This window comes from Marmota monax, unplaced genomic scaffold, assembly GCF_021218885.2.
Source record: "Marmota monax isolate L192 unplaced genomic scaffold, Marmota_monax_Labrador192_F-V1.1 WCK01_AAM20220418_F8-fsc00069, whole genome shotgun sequence".
NCBI classification, from domain to species: domain Eukaryota; kingdom Metazoa; phylum Chordata; class Mammalia; order Rodentia; family Sciuridae; genus Marmota; species Marmota monax.
In genome coordinates this window covers 8218098-8242160 of record NW_026695243.1, presented here as the reverse complement: position 1 = coordinate 8242160, position 24063 = coordinate 8218098, and the positions used below count along the sequence as shown (strand labels likewise).

At 38.7% G+C, this 24063-nt stretch overlaps 2 protein-coding genes across 3 annotated transcripts in view; both read left to right on the top strand.

Moving 5' to 3' along the window:
- Dnai1 (dynein axonemal intermediate chain 1) overlaps positions 1–24063 on the top strand; it is a 62312-nt gene that overhangs the window by 5602 nt on the left and 32647 nt on the right. Inside the window, exons 2-8 of one of the 2 annotated variants that reach the window (XM_046457490.2) lie at positions 15904–15936; positions 17371–17469; positions 17666–17746; positions 21968–22094; positions 22378–22511; positions 22753–22872; positions 23901–23960. In XM_046457490.2, the coding sequence (XP_046313446.1) occupies positions 15904–15936; positions 17371–17469; positions 17666–17746; positions 21968–22094; positions 22378–22511; positions 22753–22872; positions 23901–23960 (654 nt within the window). The remainder of the gene's footprint in view (positions 1–15903; positions 15937–17370; positions 17470–17665; positions 17747–21967; positions 22095–22377; positions 22512–22752; positions 22873–23900; positions 23961–24063) is intronic. The other variant, XM_058578092.1, reaches the window with a different exon arrangement.
- Positions 6509–6940, top strand: LOC124101457 (small ribosomal subunit protein eS25-like). Its single transcript, XM_046457491.2, has one exon. The coding sequence runs from the start codon at positions 6524–6526 to the stop codon at positions 6899–6901; it is 378 nt and encodes a 125-aa protein (XP_046313447.1). The 5' UTR covers positions 6509–6523; the 3' UTR covers positions 6902–6940.

Genomic DNA, 24063 nt, shown 5'->3' with positions numbered 1-24063 from the left:
TGTATATCTCTTTCATTACCTTATGAGCTCCATGAGAGCAAGGCTTGTGAATGTTTTTGCTTACATTTGTATTCTCAGCTCCTAACAGAGCAGCTATCACATAAGAAATTCTCAGCGAATGATTGGTTGTTGAACAATGATGAAAGGTGGTGGAGGAAGTAGCATAGGGCTTTGCTGTGGAAGCATGGATGGGGTATCCTAACACTGATTCGTGGAAAATCAGGGAAGACTACTTCTGAGAAGAATAAAAACATTTAAGGTTTGGACAATGGAAAAAGAGTCCAAAATGGAGAATAAGAAGATGCAAGAGGGAAAATAAGAAGACAACAGGAAGAATTCTGTCCCAGAAGCCAAAGGAAGAGTGAGTGGTCAGTTGTTTCACATGCTACTAAGGTGTCAATGATGATAAGCACTAGGACATGGCCACTAGATATAATAATAATTAGGAGTCATCAGGAACTTTGGAAGAAACAACTTCAGTGGTAAAGCTAGACTGAATTGAACTAAGATGGCAGTGCAGACCATATGGGTTTTTTTTTTTTTTTTTTTAAGATGAAAGCAAGACTTGAATTTATTAAATGCTGTGGGAGAAGGGTCTGGGTAGAGAAAGAAGTTGAAGATAAAGGAGAAAGATTAAAAACTGACTAGAACCAATTCTCTGAGGAGGTGGATAGGAGGAACATTTTGAAACAGAAGAAGAAAAAGAATGGATGCACATGATGATAATTTTGAGGTTTAGCTGCAGGAAGTTGAGAGAGTTTTCTCTTCCCCTAGTAGTATTATGGAATTCCTTCTGGAAGTGATAACTAGAAAACAAATTTTGCCAATGGCTGTTCCATTTTGTTATGATTACAGTCATGCTATTTTCAGAGTTATGGTCTGAGGTTTGTCATGCACAATTATCAGATTACAAAACAGCTGTGAGCATTTGAGACCAGAACTTGGTCTACTCCCCCATGCACAGTGGAGCCTAGCACATTGTTAGTACTTGGTGCATGCCAGGTACTCGAATAATAATGGCAGAAGGCTCTTGTGCTTTGCAGCCTGCAGGCTGATGCTAAAGAGTAATGTTGCTTCTCTGGCTCCAGCTGTGAGCAAGCCACATGAAATTGTTTTCTGCCAGTTAGGAATTTGTATGGCATGTTCAATCTTCCCAGTTACTGAGTACTAACAGACTTGTATGGAAGAAGCAAACAAAGGACACAGCTTTTGATCAATCTTTATTTTCACTGCTTTGAGTGTCACAACACTTTGGAGTCACTGGATTCTAGTTTATATGATGAGTTTATGTCCTCCATTGATCTTACCTCCTAGATTTGAGAATCTGGGGAGAGGGGACCAGCTCAGCCTTGCTTCTTCTTTAACTGTCATTCTAAGACCTGCTTAATAAATACTGGATGAATGATTAATGACTAGTGAATTAGCTGATGAGTGACTAAATGTATGATGGAAAGGTATGTACTGCAATACTCTGAACACTAATTTTTCTTTCTGGGCCTTCAGAAGAAGCAGTTCTTGCCTTTTTCATCCTAGTAAAAGCAGATTAATCCTGTTTATTTATTATGTAGGGAACCCACCCTGTTGTTAAGATTATTTCCTACTTTTAGTATTTCTACCTCACATCCATTTTCTTGTTTACTTATTTCAATGTGTCAGGTATTCAGCCTCAAATTTTGTTTGGGAATAAATTGGAGGATAGATGAATAAAATAATCCATTGATCTTGGGTTAGACACCTGTTCTATGCTTCTGTGCCTTTGTTAATGATTTTGTTCCCTCTATCCAGAATGCCTAAGTCTTTTTTACTCTTCACGTTCTTTCTGGTCCTGACAAATTCTAAAGCTCAGATATTTAACTTATGATAGGCTTACATCCAGATAAATCCATCATAAATTGAAAATATTATAAGTAAAAAATTCATTTAATGCACCTAATCTACCAAGCATCATAGCTTAGTACCAGTATACTGTAGAGTAACAGTTGTTTACCCTTGGGAAAGCAAGACTGACTGGGAGCTGTGGCTGGCTGCTGCTTCCCAGTATTTCAAGAGCATTTCAATACTGCATACCCAATATTTGAATACTACATATTGATAATCCAGGAAAAGATTAAAATTCAAAGTATGATTTTGACTGAATGCATATCACATCCACACTACTATAAAGTTGGAAAATATGTAAGTTGAAACATCAAAAGTCAGGGATCAGCTATATTTCAGATACGCTCTTTAAATTGTAAAGAACAGGGGCTAACTCAAATTACCTCAAATAAAGGATTGTTGGAGAAGTGGGGAGATGTTTATATGGGGGTTTGTATATGGGTGTTGTGAATATGTAGATAGTATAGAACTTGGGGGACAGATGTAGGGACCAATGACATCTATCTCATAGCTGCTTTACTTCTTTTAGCAACTGTTCCATTTCTTATTCTCATTTCCCAACCAGCCCGCTTTCCCATGGTCTCTGTTCCCTCATAACTTAGTGGTTTTCAGCTCATCATAGACTCTCGGACCTCACAAGCATTTCTATCAGTATCTCTGTCATATTGCCAGTTCTGTCTGTAATCTTGGTTCAGACATTTAGGAAGGGGATCTGACTGACCTGAGCTCATCTGTTCATGCTAGGGTGTGGCAACAAAGGATAAGATTCTAAGGCTCTCAAGCAGTCAAAAGCTGTGAGCAGGGCATTTTTCCTTAGAAAGAGGTACCCTCTTTCCTTGACTTCTCCAGTACAAAATATAATCTGCTTTATTCTAAAGTAACTTCTGTGTTGTTTCTGGTAAATCTCTTTCTCATGAATTGTGCAAGGAGGAACCTCAGATTTCTTCTGGTCCCATGCCTTCATTCAGGATTGATATTTACATTATAAAAAGTTCTGTCCTTCACAAAAGCTTTTACAGTAGGTTTTTTAAAAATAGCATGTTTCTACAATGAATTTTAAAATGTAACATATTTTATATGTAACTATTACAGATATCAATATACGGGACTTATATTCTGGCCATGATGAAGCAATTAATAATGGATTTGCTCTCCCACTGTAAACAACTACACATGTGGACACAATATAAGAGACAAATGGTTTTAGGCATTGGATGATAGACATAGGACAGTTATTCCTGAGGTGAAGAAAACACTAGTCACACATTTATCCTTGCTCTCTGCCTAGGGGCAATTTCTTGATCATGGCTCAGGGATACAGAGCCAAAGGAGAACATGATAATATCATTGGGATAACCCAGATATGAGAGGAACAGGCAAAAACTTTAAAGCAATTATCAAAATATATCTATAGCTGGGATTGATGACATATGCCTGTAATCCTAGCTACTTAGGAAGCTGAGGCAAGAGGAACACAAGTTTGAGGACAGCCTTAGCAACTTTGCAAAGCCTTAAGCAATTTAGTGACACTCTGTCTTTAAAAAAAAAAAAAAAAAAAGGCTGGGGATGTAGCTCAGTGGTAAAGTGCCTTTGGGTTCAATCCCTATTACTCCCCCTCCAATAAATAAAATAAATAAATAAAAACATTTATAGATTCAAAGAAAATATTGTCTTAATGGGTAGATAAAAATATAGAAATGAGGGGCTGGGGTTATGGCTCAGTGGTAGAGCACTCGCCTAGCACATGCAAGGCCCTGGGTTCGATCCTCAGCACCACACTAAAATAAAGGTATTGTGCCCAACTACAACTGAAAAATGCTTTTTAAGAAGTATTTTAAAAAAAAGAAATGATAGAAGAATACATTATTAGAAATGAAGAATTTATTGGATGGGCCTAACAGCTGAATATGAAAATGGGTCCATGGAATTATTGAATTTGAAGACCAGAGAGAAACAGTTTGTTTTGTTTATGATACTGAATATTGAATACAGGAACACAGTACCACTAAGCCACATCCCCAGTCCTTTTTATTTTTTATTTCAAGACAGTATCTCCCTAAATTACCCAGGCTGGCCTCCAACTTGAGATCTTCTTTTCTCAGTCTCCTGAGTCTCTGGGATTACAGATGTGTACCACTGTGCTTAGCAAGAAACAAGATCTTTTAAAAAGGAAAGTTAGTGACCTGTGGGAAAATATTATATATGTACTCAGAAGATGTATGTAGTTGGAATACCAGAAGGAAAAAGAGAAGAGAAGGAGGAAAAAATATTTGAAGAAACAGTGATCAAAAAAATTTCAAATTTTGAGGAAAATGTATAGGATTTTCAGAAGCTCCGTGAGCAACAAGCAGGATAATTATGAATAAAACCATGTCTAGGTTTCTTACAAACTACTACAAAACAAGATAAAATTAAAAGTTTGGAAGTAGCCAGAGAAAAATGACACATTCCATACAGGAACCAATGATACAAATTATGGCTGACTTATCATAAACAATGGACGCCAGAAGACGATGAAATTATATATTTAAAGCACCAAAAGAAGTTGTTGTCAACCCAGAATACTATGGGACAACAGAATAATGAAATAAATACATTTTCAGATATACCAAAGCGAGGAGAATTTGTCATCACCATAAATTTTGGGTAAAGAAAAAGACTAGCTTTTGTCTTCTATTTTCTTAAAAATATATATGACTGTTCAATGCAAAAACAATATCATTGCTAGATGTATGTAGAAATAAATATGTAACAACAATAGGGCAAAGGATGAAATAGTGGTGGTAAATAGAATTATGATGCAAATTTATTATATTGCAAAGGGTAAAGTGGTATAATATTTGTTCTTGGTAAACAGTAGTAAATTTAGGATACATATTATAAATCTTAGAATAACCATATACCTATGTGCACAGACACACATACACAAAAACAACAACAACAACAAAAAAAAAACAGCTAAAAAGCCAATACAGAAAATAAAATGGTATACTAAAAAATTTCAGTTAATACAAAATTATGCAGAAGATGAACAGGATCAGATGGTGGTGGGGGGGGAGAGCAACAAGGTAACTATGACCATACCTATACTTTCACCTAAGAGACTGTGCTTGGGCCATGTGATCCCTTTATCAGCTTAAGAATAAAATAGTAAAATCCAACCACATGTTGTCTACAAAAGATATAGTTTAAATGTAAAGACATAGAAAGAAATATGAACTAATAGAAAAAATACACCATGCAAAGGGCAAGTGTTAAGTGATTATCATTATCAGACCAAGTAGTATTCCCATAAATAAACAGGAACATTTTATAATGATAAAAGGTCAACTCAAGAGAAAAAGAAAAATCACAAAGTATATACACTTATGAATAGAATGTCAAGATATATAGGTTAAATTGGGCACCTGTAATCCCCGTGGCTTGGGAGACTGAGGCAGGAGGATCAAGAGTTCAAAACCAGCCTCATTAAAAGTGAGGAGCTAAGCAACTCAGTGAGACCCTGTCTCTAAATAAAATATAAAATAGGGCTGGGGATGTGGCTCAGTGGTCTAATGCAACTGAGTTCAATCCTTAGTACACACCCGCCCCAAAGATATATAGGTTAAAAACTGCCAGGAGAAATAGAAATATCCATAATGATAGATATTTTAACACACCTCTCTCAGTAATTGAGAGATATAGAAAATCTGAACAATACTATCAACCAATTGACCTAATTAACATTTATGGACCATTACACTTAAGAATTGAGTAATGAGAGGCTGGGGCTGTAGCTCAGTGGTAGAGTGCCTGCCTCGTATGTGTGAAGCACTGGGTTCGATCCTCAGCACCACATAAAAATAAATAATAGAGATATTGTGTCCATCTACAACTAAAAAATTTTTTTTAAATGAATTGAATAATGAAAATTATACCCAAGAACTGCAGAACATTCACAAAAATCAACCATATCTTGGGTTATAAAATAAGTATCAATGTATTTCAAAAGATTCAGCTCTTCAGATTTAATTCAATCCATATTCAACATCCACCCTTAAAAAAAAACAAATTTCAACATACTAGAAATAGCTTGAACAAAATTGAATTAAACAATCTCTTAAAAACTCTAAGTATTTAGAAATTGAAGAACATACTTCTAAATTACCTATGGATCAAATCACAAGAGAAATTAGAGAATATTTTAATTGAATGGTAATGAAAATCTATTAAAAAATTGTGGGAATGCTGCTAAAGTGGTGCTTAATAGAGATGCTATCTTAGAAAAGAAGAAAAGTTTAAGATTAATGTTTTAAGTTTCCACCTTAGCATAGAAAAGATAAGAAAATTAAACCTAAAGTGTAGAAGCAAGATTTATTCATTGATTCCACTTATTTCATTAATTCATTCAATTTATTTTATTGTTTTTGAGAAAAATAATGGAGAAAATTAACAAAGCCAGAGGCTATTTCTTGGAAAAGAATAATGAAATTGATAAAACTTAGCAAGGCTAGGTTACATTAAAAAAGAAAATGTAAGAGCCCATATCAGGAATGAACAATGACATATCACTACAGATCCTACAGGCATTAAAAAAGATAATAGAGCTTTTTGTCTGACATCTTGACAAGGCTCCAGTGGCTGTTGCTGCTCTCCAAGCTTAGCGATGCCACCCAAGGATGACAAGAAGAAGACAGACGCTGGAAAGTCGGCTAAGAAAGACAAGGACCCAGTGAACAAATCTGGGGGCAAAGCCAAAAAGAAGAAGTGGTCCAAAGGCAAAGTTCGGGACAAGCTCAACAATCTAGTCTTGTTTGACAAAGCTACTTATGACAAACTCTGTAAGGAAGTTCCCAACTATAAGCTTATTACCCCAGCTGTGGTCTCTGAGAGACTGAAGATTCGAGGTTCCCTGGCCAGGGTAGCCCTTCAGGAGCTCCTCAGTAAAGGACTTATCAAACTGGTTTCAAAGCATAGAGCTCAAGTAATTTATACCAGAAATACCAAGGGTGGAGATGCCCCAGCTGCTGGTGAAGATGCATGAACAGGTCCAATCAACTGTGCATTTGAAAAAATAAAACTTTACTAAAACAAAACAAAACAACAACAACAACAAAAAAAGATAATAGAGGGCAACAATCTTAAGTCATTAAATTCCTCCTCTTATGTAGAATGGATGATTTTCTTGAAAAACAATTTATCTTAACCAATAGAAGAAATGGAAAATACCTCATACATATTAAAGAAATTGAATTCATCATTTAAAACTTTCCCACAAAAAAAATCAAGTGGACGAGTGCCCCTGAATTCAATCTTCAGTATCCTCACAAGATATATAGGTTAAAAACTGCCAAGAGAAATAGAAATATCCATAATGATAGATATTTTAACACACCTCTCTCAGTAATTGAGAGATATAGAAAATCTGAACAATACTATCAACCAATTGACCTAATTAACATTTATGGACCATTACACTTAAGAATTGAGTAATGAGAGGCTGGGGCTGTAGCTCAGTGGTAGAGTGCCTGCCTCGCATGTGCGAGGCACTGGGTTTGATCCTCAGCACCACATAAAAATAAATAAATAAATAAAGATATTGTGTCCTACAACTAAAAAAAAATATGTGAGGCACTGGGTTTTATTTTCTGTATTGGCTTTTTAGCTGTGCTTTTTTTTAAATTGGTTATTCAAAACATTATAAAACTCTTGACATATCATATTTCATATATTCGGTTCAAGTGGGTTATGAACTCCCATTTTTACCCCAAATACAGATTGCAGAATCACATCGATTACACATCCACATTTAGCTGTGCTTTTCAAATTTTGTATATGTGTATCTATGCACATATGTCTATGGTTGTTCTAAGATTTACAATATGTATCCTAAATTTACTATTGTCTACCAAGAACAACCTGGACAACACTTTTCAGTTTTTCCTTGTATTTTCTCAGAAAGGAACTCAATTGCCTTGCATGGCAGACTATGGTATAATAATAAAATGATGATAACCATAAAATCTACATTGCCACTGGTACTTGAGGGCTTACTGTGTACTGTGCTCTGTATGCATTGTTTCTACTTTATTCTCACAGAAATTCTATGAAAAGGGCACTAATATTTTTCTCCATTTTATGGATAAGAAGATGAGGATTAGAGAATACATTGCTCAAGGCCTCATATGTAGTTTGTGGCAGAGCCAGGAATCCAGCTGTGTCTTACTCTTGAGCCCTGTCTTTCAAATCCTTACACTGCCTTGCCTCCTGCAGCCTTATCTGGGAAGGGTCCAAAGGAGTTGGCTTCCGTCCTCCTGAAATTCCAGGATGGCATGGGGCTGGGCTTGTATTCCCTTTTCCTGCTTCCTGAACACTGTGCTAATGTTTTATTAGTAGGAAAGACGAACATCTTTTATCGTACTTAGTTAATTTTTAAATTCTCAGTTAAGTTAAATTATCGAAGTAATGAATGGTCACATTAAAAATATTAAAACCAAGACAATGAGTATAAGGTGAACAATCTTAGTCCTGTTCCCCCACAATTCCCCACTCATACTGCCTGTACAAGACCATCCTCGACAGGTTCTATATTCTTTTCCAGAAATTTTATATGTATATGCAAATATACATACACATGTGTTCTTAAAGTAAGTAGATGGCAGATGGGTCTCTATTCCTGTAACTTGCTGCTTTTTTTTTTTTTTTCTTTCGCAGTGCTGGGGATTAGACCCAGGGCCTCACTCATGCTAGGCAAGCACTCTACCACTGAACTACCCCATCAACCCTGTAACTTGCTTTTTTATTTAAAATGTGCTTTGGAGAGTTTTCCATAATGATAGATGAAGGTTTTACCTCATTCTTTTATTTTTTAAAATAATATACTGTTTTTAAATTATTTTTAATTGACAAAGTTATATATTTATTATATACAACATATTTTTAAATATGTACACATTGTGGAATTGCTAATTGAGCTGATTAACATGCATTACCTCACAGTTTCTCTTTTTTGTTGTTGTGAGAACACTTAAAACTTATTTTTCTGGCAATTTTCAAGATTATAATACATTGTTATTAACTGTAGTCAACCTATTGTACAATAATTATTCATTTTAAAACATTAATATCCCCTTAAGTTGCTATGATTTTGTTTTATTTATCTAATTTGGCCCCTATTGATTAATATTTAATTTTTTCCATCTTAAACATATTACAAATGATGTTGCACATAAATTTTGTTTTCAAAGTATCCAATCTTGCAGCAAGCAAGATACATAAGATATAAATATAAAATTTCTATAGGAAAATTTCAAGAAAATAGTGTTGCTGAATTGAGGGATATATGCATTTCAAATTTTGTTACATATTGCCAGATTATCCTACAAAAAGTTTGCATCAATTTATAGTTTCAGTACAGTGTATGAGGAGGCCTTTTATCTTGTAATATGACTATTTCAAAACTTTGAGACCTCTTTCAACTATGGAAAGAGGTGCTTTCTGTGTGCTTTAAACATTGCACTAGGCTTTGGAACTTGAAATGCATACAGTGTAGCTAGAGAAAGATTTGTTGGTGAATTACCATTCCTTTGGGACCAAGAGCTTCTACTCTTAGAAACTGAAACTGCAAGCTAGTAAGGTATTTAGTTTCAATTTAGCTTAATGGAAACTGTTAGTGAGTTTTAAAATAAAGACCAAGACAACTGAAATGGCAGATAAAGTCTCCTGGGCCCCAAGAAGAAGGATACAGTGTCTGTGGGTTTACATGCTTCGAAGAGCCCCTCTTTCCAGGAACAATCCTGTTTCAGCCTTGAATTATTTGGTGGAGATGTGAGCTTCTGAAGACTTTAGTCATTCCTAGGGTGGGTGCTTCTTAGTAGGCAAAGGGCCACACAGATCCTGTGTGGCTGAGGGCAGAGCAAGATCTATAAATGGGAATGTAATGATGCCAGCCATCATTTATTTGGCATGAATTCTGGCGAGGCACTATAGTATGCACTTCATGTGCAACTCATTTAATCCTCATGACAAGCCTGTGATTGTCTGACAGTGAATTGTTTTGAAGATAAGGATTCAGAGAAGATAAGTAACTTGCCTAGCCTAGGATCATACAATTAGCAGGCAGGACAGTAGACACTCAAACCCCAGGTATGGTTGACTTCAAAGTCCATACTTGGGCTTCTTGATTCAAAATAATCACATGCTCAGTTTAAAAATATCATATCTTCATGGTATGGAACAGCTCAAGAATTTTTTTTAGGACTGGAGTTGTAGCTCAGCAGTAGAGTGCTTGCCTAGCATGTGTAAGGCACTGGATTCAATCCTCAGCACCACATAAAAATAAAATAAAGTATATTTTTATAAAAGGGCTAAGGATAAGAGTCAGTAGTTGAACACCCCTGGGTTCAATCCCTGGTACCAAAAATAAAAATAAAAAATTTTTTTTTATCTCCTTATTTATTTCTAATGTATAGTCAGAGATTAACAGGTCTCTTTTATTGTTCAGTATGAACCAAAAACTCATGAACCAAAACAGTGCTGGTAAATGCCAAGTGAGTGGTAATAATCAACTCTTAGATTGACTAGAAATTTTGTTTTCAAAATATCATTCCATGGATCATATCATTTGGTGTGAGCAATTTTTAGTAGCCTTGTCTTTAAAATGAAACCAGCCCGACGAGGTCATGCAAGCCTATAATCCCAGTGACTCAGGAGGCTAAGGCAGGAGGATTTCAAGTTCAAAGCCAGCCTCAGCAACATAATGAGGTCCTAGGCAAGTTAGTGAGACCCTGTATCAAAATAAAAAGAGCTGGAGATGTGGCTTAATGATTAGGCACCCTTGGGTTCAATGCCCAGCCCCAAAGTAAATAAATAAATAAGAGGGGAATATTTTTACCTACTTGGCAGGGAGGCTCTGAAATTGGCGTATAATGACTGTCTAGTGTCCAGTAGTGTGCCTGGTCACTAGTGAGTGCAGCTGGGGATGGTGATGATAGTCAACTGGTCTCTGCCTATCCCTTTGCTTTCTTGTTCCTTCTGCAGATTGTGCCTGCTAAATAGACTTTAGACATCTATTTTTGATGTATAACTGCTATAAATGAGAATGTCTCTTGTTAGCTGTCAAATTCTCTCTCAGCTCCTATCCACAGCTTTCCAGACTTCTTTGGAATCTACTCTCTGTCCTTTGGCTTCCTCAAGTGTCTCAAGATAGGCTGAATGGGGCTGTATTGAGGGTTGGGCCAAGCTAGGAGGGATATTAACCTAGTAATCATCCAAGAGTGTGCTAAGCCAAAGAGGTAGTCTAGGACTGTATCTAAAGAACAGGGTGGTTAGGCGGGCTCATTGGTATACACCTGTTATATTAGTGACTCAGGAGGCTGAAGCAAAAAGGATTATGAGTTCATGGCCAGCCTGGATAATTTAGTGAGACCCTGTCTCAAAAAAAGACTGGAGGTATACTTCAGTGATAAAGCACCACTGGGGTTCAATCCCCAGTTCTGGAGAAAACAAAGCAAAACAGAACAAAGGGCTGGGGTTGTGGCTAGTTGTAGAGTACTTGCCTTGCACACGTGAGGCACTGGGTTTGATCCTCAGCACCACATTAAATCAATCAAACAAACAAAAGTATTGTTTATGTTCAACTAAAAAAATTAAAAAAAAAATGTGGTTAAAGACCAAAAGGGTATCTTCAAAGGGTAGATGGACTCATGAAGATATTGACCTGACAGAGGGTGTTAATTGTGACATCATGGCTAATCATGGTAATATTAAAGAAAGGAAGCAAGACATTTGGCCTGGAGCAGTGAAGATGACTGAGGAAAGAAGTTCGATGAACATGGCAAAAGAGAGATGTTTTATGTGGGCAGCTCCTCCTAGCTCAGCCATCTCTTCTTCTCTCACCTGCCCAAGACTCAGGGGCCTATCTCACACCAGACATACAGGATCAGTCTCCCTGCTTACATGGTTCTTTCCTATATAAACTTAGGGAGAATTGTAAGTGAGTCAGTGTGGCTGTGGGAGGAAAAGAGTAGGAAAGAGGTGGATGACACGGTAGGGAGCTTGAACTTTACCTCACAACTAAGATGGAGGCTTTAAATCAGGAAAGTGGCATGATCAGATTCATATTTTAGAAAGATCATTTAAAGATAGTGATTAGAAGTTTGGCTTCAAGTCCTGGTCAATTTTAGGTCAGTTGCTTGATCTCTCTATGCCTTGATTTCCTCATCTGTAAAATAGGAAAAATGACAGAGGATAGTTGTAAAGATTAAATGAGATAATGCTCATAAATAGTTTAGTAATTGACTGGCTAGTAAGTGCTCCATAGCTCAAAATGATGATAGTGATACAGTTATTAAATTGGGAAGAAATTAGAGACAGGAGGTCAAAAGTGATTAGGTAAAAGACAGTAAGAGCCTGAATTAAGGGGGATATAAATGAACTGGATAGTTAAGAAATATATTGAAGAAATAGAATTGTTAGACTTTGAAATAAATTGCTAATGAGAGGATAAAGATAGGCATCTTTAATGAGTCCTGTTTCCAACCTGAGTCACTAAGTAGATGGTGTTGTACTTGAATGAGATAAGGAATACTGGAGGAAGTGGCAGTTTGGGATGAAAAAAAAAGAACATAGTGAGATTGGATTTTAAGATGTTGAGTACCCTGTGATCATGAGGTATTGGGTCTTAAACTATGAAATAGATTTGAGCTCTATCATAAGGTAGAAGATGAAGGTATGGGTGGGGGAAAGAGCACCTTGGGGCAGTACGTAGAATAAGAGGATCCACGGGTCAAACATATATCTGTGGAGGGAGAGGCCAGATGTTCCAAGGAAACATTGGAAAGACTGGTGACATGGAAAGGAAGGTAGAGGAGAAATTTCAAAAAGGAGGGAGGGAGAACTCAACAATGTCAAATCCTGTAAAAGAACTGAGAAGTGACCACTAGTTAGCGGTGTTGTTACCAGTGCCCTTTATAAGAGTAGGTGAACATATCCAAGTGCTAGGCTCTATGCTAATACTAACGTTGAATAAGAAACAGTTCCTGCCTTCAGGGCACTCAACTGAAATCTATAACAATAGAAAAATGCTCAACTGTGAAGGAGTTCAGGCTGGGAAATCAGTTATTCCATTGATCACCAGGATTAATTTGTCTGCTATGGCAGGCTGGGTAGATTTTCTCTTTCTTCCTCACTCTTTTATTGATATCTTCCTTGGTCAATGAGAATAGCCTGCCCAAGAGAAGAGGGCTTTCTTTGGTCAATAGTATAAGAATAGTGAGCCTCCCATGCTGGAAGTTTCAAGCCACCTTTCATATAGACTGTAGTATTATGCTTCTTTTCATAATACTGTGTCGCCTTTTGGAGACCCAAACCCAGAGACAAGAGAGCATGTGTTTGAAGATAGATTTGATTCTTAATCTCACTACCGTCAGTTCTTGTGGTGGTGATGAAAGGTGGGAAGGAACCTGCTCAAGTTGAGAAAAGAAAAAGTAGAAGGATATAGGAGGAAGATGGTAAGATGTCAGGAAAAGTTAGATAAAGGATGAACAGAGGCTAGCTAGTTGGGTAAGTTTTTGTTAGGCAGAAGTAGCAGGAGCAGGAGGGGGAAGGGAAAGGTGGCATTCCTGGCAGGAGGAATAGCCAGATGAAAACTTGGGAAAATGAAGAGGTGAAAGTTTCAAGCCAGGCTCAGGGACTGAGTAGCCTTCCTGAATTGCACCTCAAAGCCCTAGCACATGACTGGGAGAGCAGGCTGGAATGGGGACTTGAGGCCAGATGATAGAGTTCTGAGGACCTGGGGAGGGAGCTCGGGCTTTCTTCTTCTGTGGTTTGACGGCTTCTGGGAGGAACCATCAAAAGCTTTTTAGGAATTCAGGCTTGTCTGTCTCAGGCTTCTTCTTTCTGGAAGACCAAGGGCCCAAAGTGGCAGCCTGACATTCAATCTCCTTTGCCATGGTTGGGAAGTCAGGGCTGTAGCCGATTTCATTGGCCTGTTTTGCATTTATTATAGTGTGGCTTTTATAGTGTGTTAATTGAAATATTTCCAACTGCCAAAAACAATTACACTCAAATTGCCTTGTCAGTTCTTTTATTGCCAGATAAATGTTTTACAGACATATTTACAGGGGGCAGTAGTAACTGGATCTCATTTTCTATTTAAGGCTGAGGATTTGGGCTGGGATTGGCCCTCCAGTGCTCTGTTGTGGGCCGGAAAGCTGGTGGACATTGCAACGCTTCCATACCGTTACCTTAGGGATCAGTGGCTCTTCAAAGGAAAGAGTTTTCTGGCTCCTGTGGCAAAGCCTCAAGAGAAGGGTTCCCATTACTGGAAACCTTGGAAACCTGGCAGAAATCTGAACTCAGCAACAATTCCAAGCTGAGATATGTTTTCTTTTCCCTTGAAACCCTTTTCCTCCCTTCTACCATCCAAGCCTCTCCCACAGAGCCTATTGTTATACGGCTGTAAGAGCCCATTGCTCTAACTCTTTCTCTTTACATTTGCAAAACTGAGGCCCAGAGACTTCCCCAAGATCATACAGACAGTCAGTGACAGAGCTGGGAGCAGAGGTCTCTTTCCAAGTGCATTCTGCCACAAACATGTTCCCATTGACTTGTATTCTGGTGCCTTGACCCTTCCTTCAGTGCTCTAAGCCTGCTCCCTAATATCTCCACCCCACACTAAGTCCCCTCACGCTTGATATCTAAAATATCTCTTTGTTTTATATATATATATATATATATATATATATATATATATATATATATATATGGTTTTTGTTTGGTGACTCTGTTACTGTTCTTCTTCTGCCTTTGTACATGCCATTTATGCCTTCTGAAAATGCATCTTGTCCTTTGATACCCAACTAAGAAACACCACTTCTGGAAACCTTTCCTGAGTACCCAAAGCTGGAGAGGTACCTCTGTGCTGTCCTACAGCAACCTGTGCACACACATCCCATTGCTGGCACAGAGCCACCTTTCAAGGGAACTTATGCTGAACGAATGACTGATGAGCACTGATCACACTCATCTGCCCTCCACAGAGCCAGCGCAAACTTTGTCTTTGTCCCACTGCTTAGGTTAGTGCCTGACACATAAATAGATACTCTCCAAATGTTTAATGAGTTGAATTGAGCATGCTACTTGTATTAGCTTTTTGTCACTGTACAAAATACCTGAAGCAGGCTACTTTTGGAAAAAAGAGGTTTATTTTAGCTCATTGTTCTGGAGATTCAAGGGCATGGCTCTTGCAACAGCTCCACTCTGGTGAGGACCTCATGGCAGATGACAGAGCTTGTACAAGAGAAGGATCACATCTTGAACCAGGAAGCAGAGAGGGAGGAAGGGGCTAGACTTGCTCCTTGTATAACCACCCACTCTGAGGAACTACCAAGAGGTCAGGGAACTACCTTAATCTCTTTTGTGGTCATTTCTCCAATAACCCAAGGATTCCCCACTGGACCTCACCTCTTAAATGTACCATCACCTCTTCATATCATTGCCCTGGGGACTAGAACTTCAACCCATGAACATTTGGAGTATACTCAAACCATATCCAAACCACAGCACTACTCTTCAGAACTTAAAATTTTAGCATGTTAAAACTAGAGCTGGGTGCAGTGGTGCACACATATAATCCCAGAAACTTTGGAGGATGAAGCAGGAAGATCACATGTTCAAGGCCAGACTTAGCAACTTACCAAGACCCTGTCTCAAAATAAGAAAATCAAAAAGGGCTGGGGATGTAGCTCAGTGGCAAAGCAACCCTGGGTTTAATTCCCAGTATCAAAAAGAAAAAAGAAGAAAAATAAATGCCCAGTGCTAAATTACTAATAACATTCTTCATAGGTAATCCCATTGAGTCTGAAATGGTTGCCTCAGATTCAGGACCTCCTTGGCTGGGCACTGAGAGTGGCCCTGGAACTGTTCTTGAGACTTGGGAAAGCTCAATATCCTTGAGATCCTTGGGTAAAAGGACCTGTAATATGTTTATGATATTCTCATGTCAGTTTGCTTGTGACTTGCCTTCTGTTTCTGTTCTTCTTTCAGAGCCTCAACATGGGCAGAGGAACCAGGAAGAAAGTAAGTGCTCAGTTCACCACAGTATCTTAGCAAGATGCTAATGGCATTTTTTTCCTTATTGAATATTGTCTATATATTTTCAGAAAATTCAAATAAGCTAGAAGATTAAAATTACCCTTAAGCCTACAACCCTGGGATAACCTTTTATTTAATCTGTTGTGTTATATTTTCCCAGAAATTTTTATGCATATATAAAATTACATGTATTTATTTTTAAGTGGAATTAAACTGTTTTATTTTATAACCTGTTTTTCACACAAAAAATATTTAGAGTATCTTCCATTGCTAATATACTTTTATAGCATCATTTGAAATTACCACATCATATTTTATCATATGTTCCTTAGGGCCATCCCATAATTTGTTCAGCCATGCCTCATTGATGAATATTTAGATGTTTCTTCCTTTTCACTATTATTATCAATTATCTTAACAAATGTTCATGTACTTAAACCTTTAGGCATGTCCTTTGTTATTTCCTTAATATAAGTTCTACAGGTAGAAATTTGGGTCAAATAACATAGTTATTAGGCTTTGGGAAATATTTCCAAGTTGCTTTTGAGAATGATGTGCTAATTTATGGGTGCCTGCTTTCTTATAACATTGCCAGTTCTGAATGCTAGTTTTGATTTGTTGACTTAGTTTTCCAATTTTATAGTGAAGAAATGTATTGTTTTATTTAGCATGTCTTTTCTTGTTAGTGAGGGTGAACATCTTGAAAAAATATGTCATGGTCATTTTGGCAAGGTGTTTGTCTATCAGGGAAGGCAAAACTTCTAGTCCTTTATTTTTGGCTTAAAGTAACCAAATACCAGAGAATACTGCTTTAAGAATAACCTTAAAGAGGAAAGGAGGAAGGGAAGGAAAGAAGAAGAACTGAGGATTAAAATTAAGCAAACTATGTTATACTTACTTATGTATACATTGAAGTGAACTCCACTATCGTGTATAATTATAATACACTAAAAAAGAAAAGATCAAACTTAAAGGTGGTATATTAGAAGGTCTATTATAAATTAGAATGGAAATAGCTTATATAACAGCTTGGCATCCTTTCTGGATGTCTAAGCCACTTTTCATAAAGCCCTGCCTCTACATCTGTTCCTGGACACCTCCAAGGCTTTAGGGAGAGCAGGAGGGAGGAGCCATTCCTTCAGGTACCACTACTTGGGCCAAAGGTCCATCACAATGTTCTAGCTAAGCCCTAACCCTCTAGGGTAGAGGTGGCTATGATCTTCAAGACAGAGTGAACTCTGGACTGAGAAATTCTTTGGGACTCTTCCATGAGTGGTCGGTTGCACATTTTATACACTATGTTCAATGGGCAAAGCTTGACTTCTGGGAGGATTTGTCAGTTAAGGGGTTTTCTGCAGCATTATTTGCTTGCCCAAGCAGATTAGGTGCTCCTAATGCTCATATGAGGTTTTTGTCCAGGATGAAGATTCAGGGACTGAAGTGGGAGAAGGGACAGATGAATGGTCCCAGTCTAAAGCCACAGTTAGACCTCCTGACCAGCTGGAGTTAACAGATGCGGTAAGAGAGTAGCTTCTTATCCTTGTCCCTTCCACTTCCTCCATCTTCAGAGATATGTTCTTCCACAGTACAGATTAGAAACCCGCACAGAACCTGGGCATGAGATGTCTGCTGGTACCCTGGGTGGCCCTAAGCCTGAGAGGGATCCCCTGGAGGGATCTTCATGTTTGACCCTTTTGGTATTTCTTTCCCTCAGGAGTTAAAAGAGGAGTTTACCCGGATCCTGACAGCCAACAACCCACATGCACCCCAGAATATTGTCAGGTACAGCTTCAAAGTAAGTCATCCCCTCCTGGACACAGCCTCTAGATCTCCTTGGAGTGTTAGTGACTTGTCACATTGCAAAAACCTCTTCTTGGCTCTTTGGAGATTGCTTTTAAACAGGTTCTTGGCTGAAATCCTGGAATTTTGCATGGAGTTTTCCAGAGATTTAAAAAATTTCTTTATGCATCTCCCTTGCAGTCTAATTGCAGTGCCTTAAGTGCCCTGCAGAGTCAACTTTTTTTCAAGAATCTTTAAATGAATATTTAGTTAGAAAAATACTTTTCCAATAGATGGGACTATTGGAGCTTTAGAAGCTGAATTTTCTTCTAGCCAGACACCTGGGTAGAATATAGATCCACCTCTGGACAAGAAAAAGCTGATCTCCCTCATCCCCCCTGCAACCCTGTCTCTTAACATCACAACCAAGCAAGCAGGTAACCCATCAGGGCCTTCCTTTATTACCATGTTGTGGGCAAGTTCTTAGTTGGTAGATACATCTGTGGCGTGTCTTTAACACTGTTTTCAGCTAGAGTAAGGTCAGCTCCTGTGAGTAGAGACCAAAGAGAATTTCAGAGTACATTTTGAACTAAAGTAGAAGTGATGCCTATTTTTTTAAATTTCATTTTCATGCTTACTGTGTCCAGTGTCAGATTCTATATTAGAACTTTTATATAGGTTATTGTATATTATATGCTTTTTGATACAGGAACTACTATTATCTTTATTTTATGGAAACCAAAGTTAAATTAGATAAAATTAATTACAAAAATCACACAGTCAGGATTCAAAGCAAGATTTGAACCAGTTTGTTTGACTCCAAAACAACATTACGTTGCTTCTTTAAAATTTTTTTAAGTGTACAAAGTTTTGAATGTATAATAGAAATTCATAGTACAAATTTCAAAAGAGTCAAAACACACTGAAAATATAATGAAAATTGAATCTTCCTCTATCTTTTTCCCTGGAGATAACAATAATGTCTTTCACTAGGCATAGTTGCATATACCTCCAATCCCAGCTACTTGGGAGGCTGAGGCAGGAAGATTCCAAGTTTCAGGATAGCCTAGGAAATTTAGTGAGACCCTGTCTCAAAATGAAAAATATAAAACAAAACCAAAAAATGGTGGAAGATGTATTTCAGTAGTTCAATCCCCAGTACTAGGGGAAAAAACAGAGCAATAGTTTCTTTCTTTATCTTTTAAAACAGTTCTTTTGAGGTATGGTTTATATTCCATAAGATTCACTCGTTTAAAGTATACAAGTCAGCAGCTTTTAGCATATTCACAGATTGTGAAACTTTTGACATGATCATTTTAAAACATGTTTATTTTCCCTGAAAGAAACCCCTCAACTGTTAGCTGTCAATCCCCAGTTCTCCATCACTTCCAACCCTGGACAATAATGAACTATTTTCTGTCTCTATAGATTTGCCTATTCTGGAAATTTCATATAATAGAATAATACAATATGTGGACTTCTGTGACTAGCTTCTTTCATTAAGCATATTGTTTTTCAATTCATTCATGTTATACCATATGTCAGTACTTCATTTATTTTTATTGCCAAATGATATTCCACTGTATGAATATACTGCTTTTTATTTATCCACTCATAAGTTGATTGATGTTTAGATTTTTACTACTTTTTGACTAATGTGAACAATACTGCTACGAACATTTGTGTACAAGTCTTTGTGAAAATTTTCTTGAACACACTGTTTCTTATTCAGCCTGTGTAGTCAACCCCTCCACAAAAAGTTTGCTACAAATCCAGACATGTTTCTTGAAAGGTGCTGGTTCATGAGTTTTGCTAATGGCTTCGCTTGGACAACCTGCAAATGTCAAAGGGAAGCTGTCTTACCTTCCCTGATGTTATGCTGGAGTATGGTGCAATCTCTGGGTTCCTGTCCTGACATTAGAGTCCCTCTAGGACTCAGTGAGCTGGCCATGGTAGTCATGCTATAGGTGAGGACTGGTGCTGCCTTGTTGGTTTCAATGCATCCCTTTTGCCCCTCTTTTAAGGAAGTTCACTTCACCCAACCTTCCAACAGCCTATTCCTGCCTGGCATCCTTTCACAGAGCTGGTCTTGAGAGATCCCAGAGCTTTAGGTTTCCAAAATTGCTACTTTCCCTTGATGGGCTGGAGAGGGGAGGAAGATGGTTCTGATCCAGGCATGCCTCCCCTCCTTTCAGAAGCACTGGAGTCTGAATTCCATTTCTAAACTGAAGGGAAAAGTCCCAGTCAATGGGAACAGGGTAGAGAGGAAGCCTCAAATGACAATTATAAGGATAATTTATTCCCATTGTGTGTTAGTCAGCTTTGCGTCATTGTGACCAAAATACCTGACAAGAACAACTTAAAAAAGGAAAGTTTATTTGGCTCATGGTTTTGAAAGTTCTTAGTACACGGTTAGGCAACTCCATTGCTCTGGCCTGAGATGAGGTAAAACATCATGGCAAAAGGTCATGGTGGAGAAAAGTTTGCTGATGGCAGCTGGGAAACAGAGAGGGAGAGAAAGAAAAGGACTGGGGAGAAAAGAAACCCAGAGTACATCCTCAGTGACCTACTTCCTCCAACTAGGTCCCACTTCCCAGTAGTTCATTTGGTTACCAATAGATTAATCCACTGATGAGATCAGAATCCTCATGATATAATCATTGCCTAAAACCCCACCTCTGAACATTGGGACTTTGGGGGACATTCCCTATCCAAACCATAACACACGGGCACCTTCATCATCATAATAATAGTTACCATTTTTATTGAGCATAATATTATTGAACATTGAACATAATATTATTATGTGTCAAGCACTGAGACATAAGTATTGAGCTTTTACTATGTGTCAGACTCTGAGACATAATGATGAAAAATTATTTTCATTATTTTCAATACTTACAATATCTTGCAAATTAGATATCATTATCTTATTTGTTATATGAAGAAAGTAGGGTTTAGAGTTGTTAAGCCCAAGGTTATACATATAATAAGGAGCAGACTAAGGATTTGAACCCAATTCTGCCTGCATCCAAAGACCAGGCTCTTACTCACTAAGTTAGTGATACAGGAAGAACTCCATGGTGACTTTCTAAGACAGAGCCTTCCAACCTATGTGATCAGAACATTCCAGCTCTCTGGGGACAGATAGGTCTGGTACAACTGGAACACATGGGCTGGTTTCCTCTGCGGTTGAGTTTATCCCAGTGTGCCATACAAATATAATTATTTTCCATATGACTTGAAAAGGAGACTCTTATCTCTAATTGAATTTTAGTGGTTGCTAGGATGCTGATCAGTGAGGGTGAATCTATAGGAACTGCACTATAGGCTCTATGCAAACAGGAATAGCGTCTGCTTTTGCTCAGCTTTTAACCTTGGGCATCTTACGGATATAACATTCTTGGCACATTTTGGCAGCTCAAAAATTATTTGTTGAGGGCTGGGGTTGTGGCTCAATGATAGAGCGCTCACCTTGCAAATGTGAGGTGCTGGGTTTGATCCTCAGCACCATATAAAAATCAATAAAATAAAGGTATTGTTTCCAACTACAACTAAGAAAAATTTTTTAAAAATTATTTGTTGAAGAGTGAATGAACCAATGAAAATGTTTAAAGCTTGGTATAACTTTGTTGATCCCAACCCCCTCCACCACCAAAAAATAAAGGAAGAATGAATGAATGCCAAGATTGCCTGGGATTTAGGGCTTTAAGCTTAATCCTGCTTCTCATTTACCATATGCCCTGGACAAATGTCAAACCTAAACCTTCTGCGGATCTTTGTGCTACTCTTGGATGGAACCAGGAGGATCAGGGATTTTGTTGTCTCTGACCATCTATCCAGCTCTGGCATCCACTAACATACAGTGGAGAGAGGGCCAGGCTGTGTCATTTGATGATTATCTGACTGCCCAGAGTCTGTTTGAGGCAGGTGAACTGGGATCACTTGCATGGATATAGGAGATAAGAAAATTGAGCCAGTGACAGGTAAATGTGGAGCTATTTCAGGTTGGAAAGAGAAGGTATTTGAAAATAAGTCTTTGAGGAGAACTTTCAAAAATACCTAATTTTATTTAACTCCTCTTCTTTAAGATGAAATGCTGTGAAAACCTCAGGCTAACTGAGTTACATTTTGGTGAGTTACATTTCCTGAATATCTTAAAGAATGAAGGCAAACTACATTCTAACAATAGCCCCATTGGGGACCTTGGTCTGACTCAGCCCCTTCTTCTTCTTAGGAAGGAACATATAAACTTATTGGCTTTGTGAATCAACTGGCAGTTCACTTCAGCCAGGTTGGGAACCTTATCCCCAAAGATTCAGATGAAGGACGACGGCAGAACTATCGTGATGAGATGACGGCAGGTAGGATTCTAGACCAACCTGAGGCTGCAACCGTAAGTCTTATCCCTTTTCTCTGGTTACCTTGAGGAATTGATCCCTATGATGGAACATACAGAGGGTCTTCTTAGATGAGAATTCATACATGGCTGACCTGAATAGGCCTGGGAGCTAATCCATGATACTTAGGCCAAGGAGAATTCAAGAAACAGGCGAGGTCTGAAAGGCAAGAGCCACGAAGACCTTTCCTGCTAGGGACTGGGGGAGCAGGCCTGGTCTAGGAGCTCATTGGAAGTATCCTATCAAGGTTCACAGGAGTCCGTCAAGGTGGTGCTTTCAGACACAGAAAACCTTGAGGAAGATGAAGAGCCCAAGGAAGCAGAAGCTGAAGCTGAAGCTGAAGCTGAAACTGGGAGTCAAATAGATGTGCCTACAGTTGAAGTATGGATTATGTTGCTCTCTACCCCACCAATTCCAGCTCAGGCTGTGGATGGAGGCTTCGGGGTGACTTGGGGTGGAAGGAGGGAAGCTGAAAGTGAGAAGTTAGAGGCTACAGGGGCCAACATATCTGGCAGTATCCTTTCTCCCACCTCCCTCCTATCCCAGGACAGGGTCTGCCTTTCTGAATGCCCCCACCTTCCTTTCACAACTGAGTCCTGGTCCTCTGGGTCTTTATTTCCAGGCAGTTGAAACAGTACCTGAAGAAGAATTGATGACTCCTAGGCAGCCCAAGGAGCGGAAGCTCACTAACAAGTTTAACTTCAGTGAGAGAGCCTCACAGACCTTCAACAACCTTCTCCGGGTAGAGCCCTCACCATAGTCCCTTTATTTTTAATCTCTGTGCTGTTTGTGGCAGGGAAGAAGCAGGCCTGACCCAAGTTTAAGCAGCCCTCAGCTTGGCAGGACTGATAGGGCAGACACAGTTGATTTCTTCAAGGAAAGCTGAGAGCACCTGTTCAAGTCCTTGTAAGCCATCCAAGCAGTTCGTAGAGAGACAGGAGGCTAGAGCCTCCAAAACTCCACTGAGAGGTTTGAAACTTTGGCTGAGATTTGAAGAGAGAGAGATAGAGATAGAGGTAGATAGATAGATAGATAGAGAAATTAGAAGCCGGGGAGAAGAGAGGAGGTCATAGTATGCCAGGGGGTAGGCAGCCAAGGAACCAGTTCCTCTGGAGTTGATGGTCTTTGGGGTAGAACAATTGGAAGAAGCATGAAATTTCCAAGGTAACTTGTAAGTATGGGGGATCCTGATAACTAGGCTGTGGGAGCCTCACAGGACTTTAGGTGAGGGCAGTGTTTTACAGAAATGAATCTGTGGTGGAGCATGAGGTCTGTAGGGTAAGATTTTGAAAGTACTTCATCACTCTGGTCCCTATGCTGACATTGGGAAATTTGGGTGATATATAATGGGAAGAGAGTGGCTTCTCCTGGTGGAGCCAGACTCCATTATTAGGGAGAAGCCTTCTTAGGGCAAGAGATATTCCTCTGGGTCCATGGGAGGCTGACCTCTATGCCCTGTGACTGGAGTGTGGCAGTGAGCTGGCTTCTTGTAGATCTGTCCACCACCAGTTGGAGTTTATCTTGGTTAAAACTGGCACAATCAAGCTTCACTGACTTTACTTTCTAGCTGAGACCTCTTCTGAAGGAGGCCAGAATGGAAAAAATGTGGGCTTTGTATGTATCATTCAATTCTTTGCCCAAGTTTCTCTACTTCCCCAGCTATGTCCTACTCCTTCTTGAGATCTGACCAAAATGCTTCTCCCAAAAATGTATTGTTAAGTGAAGTAGTTGAGGGCTTTCTGTGGGTTTCCTGTTGTCATTGTTCTCTAGGATAGAGATTGCCAGATGGAGCCTCCTCCCAGGACAAACTTTTCAGCCACAGCCAATCAGGTAAGACCCTGGGCCAGTCTGAAATCCATCACCACCTCCAGTCCCATGCATCCTCATCATGCTCAGCAGCAAAGGAGACTGGCCTGGCTAAGGACTCCTCTGG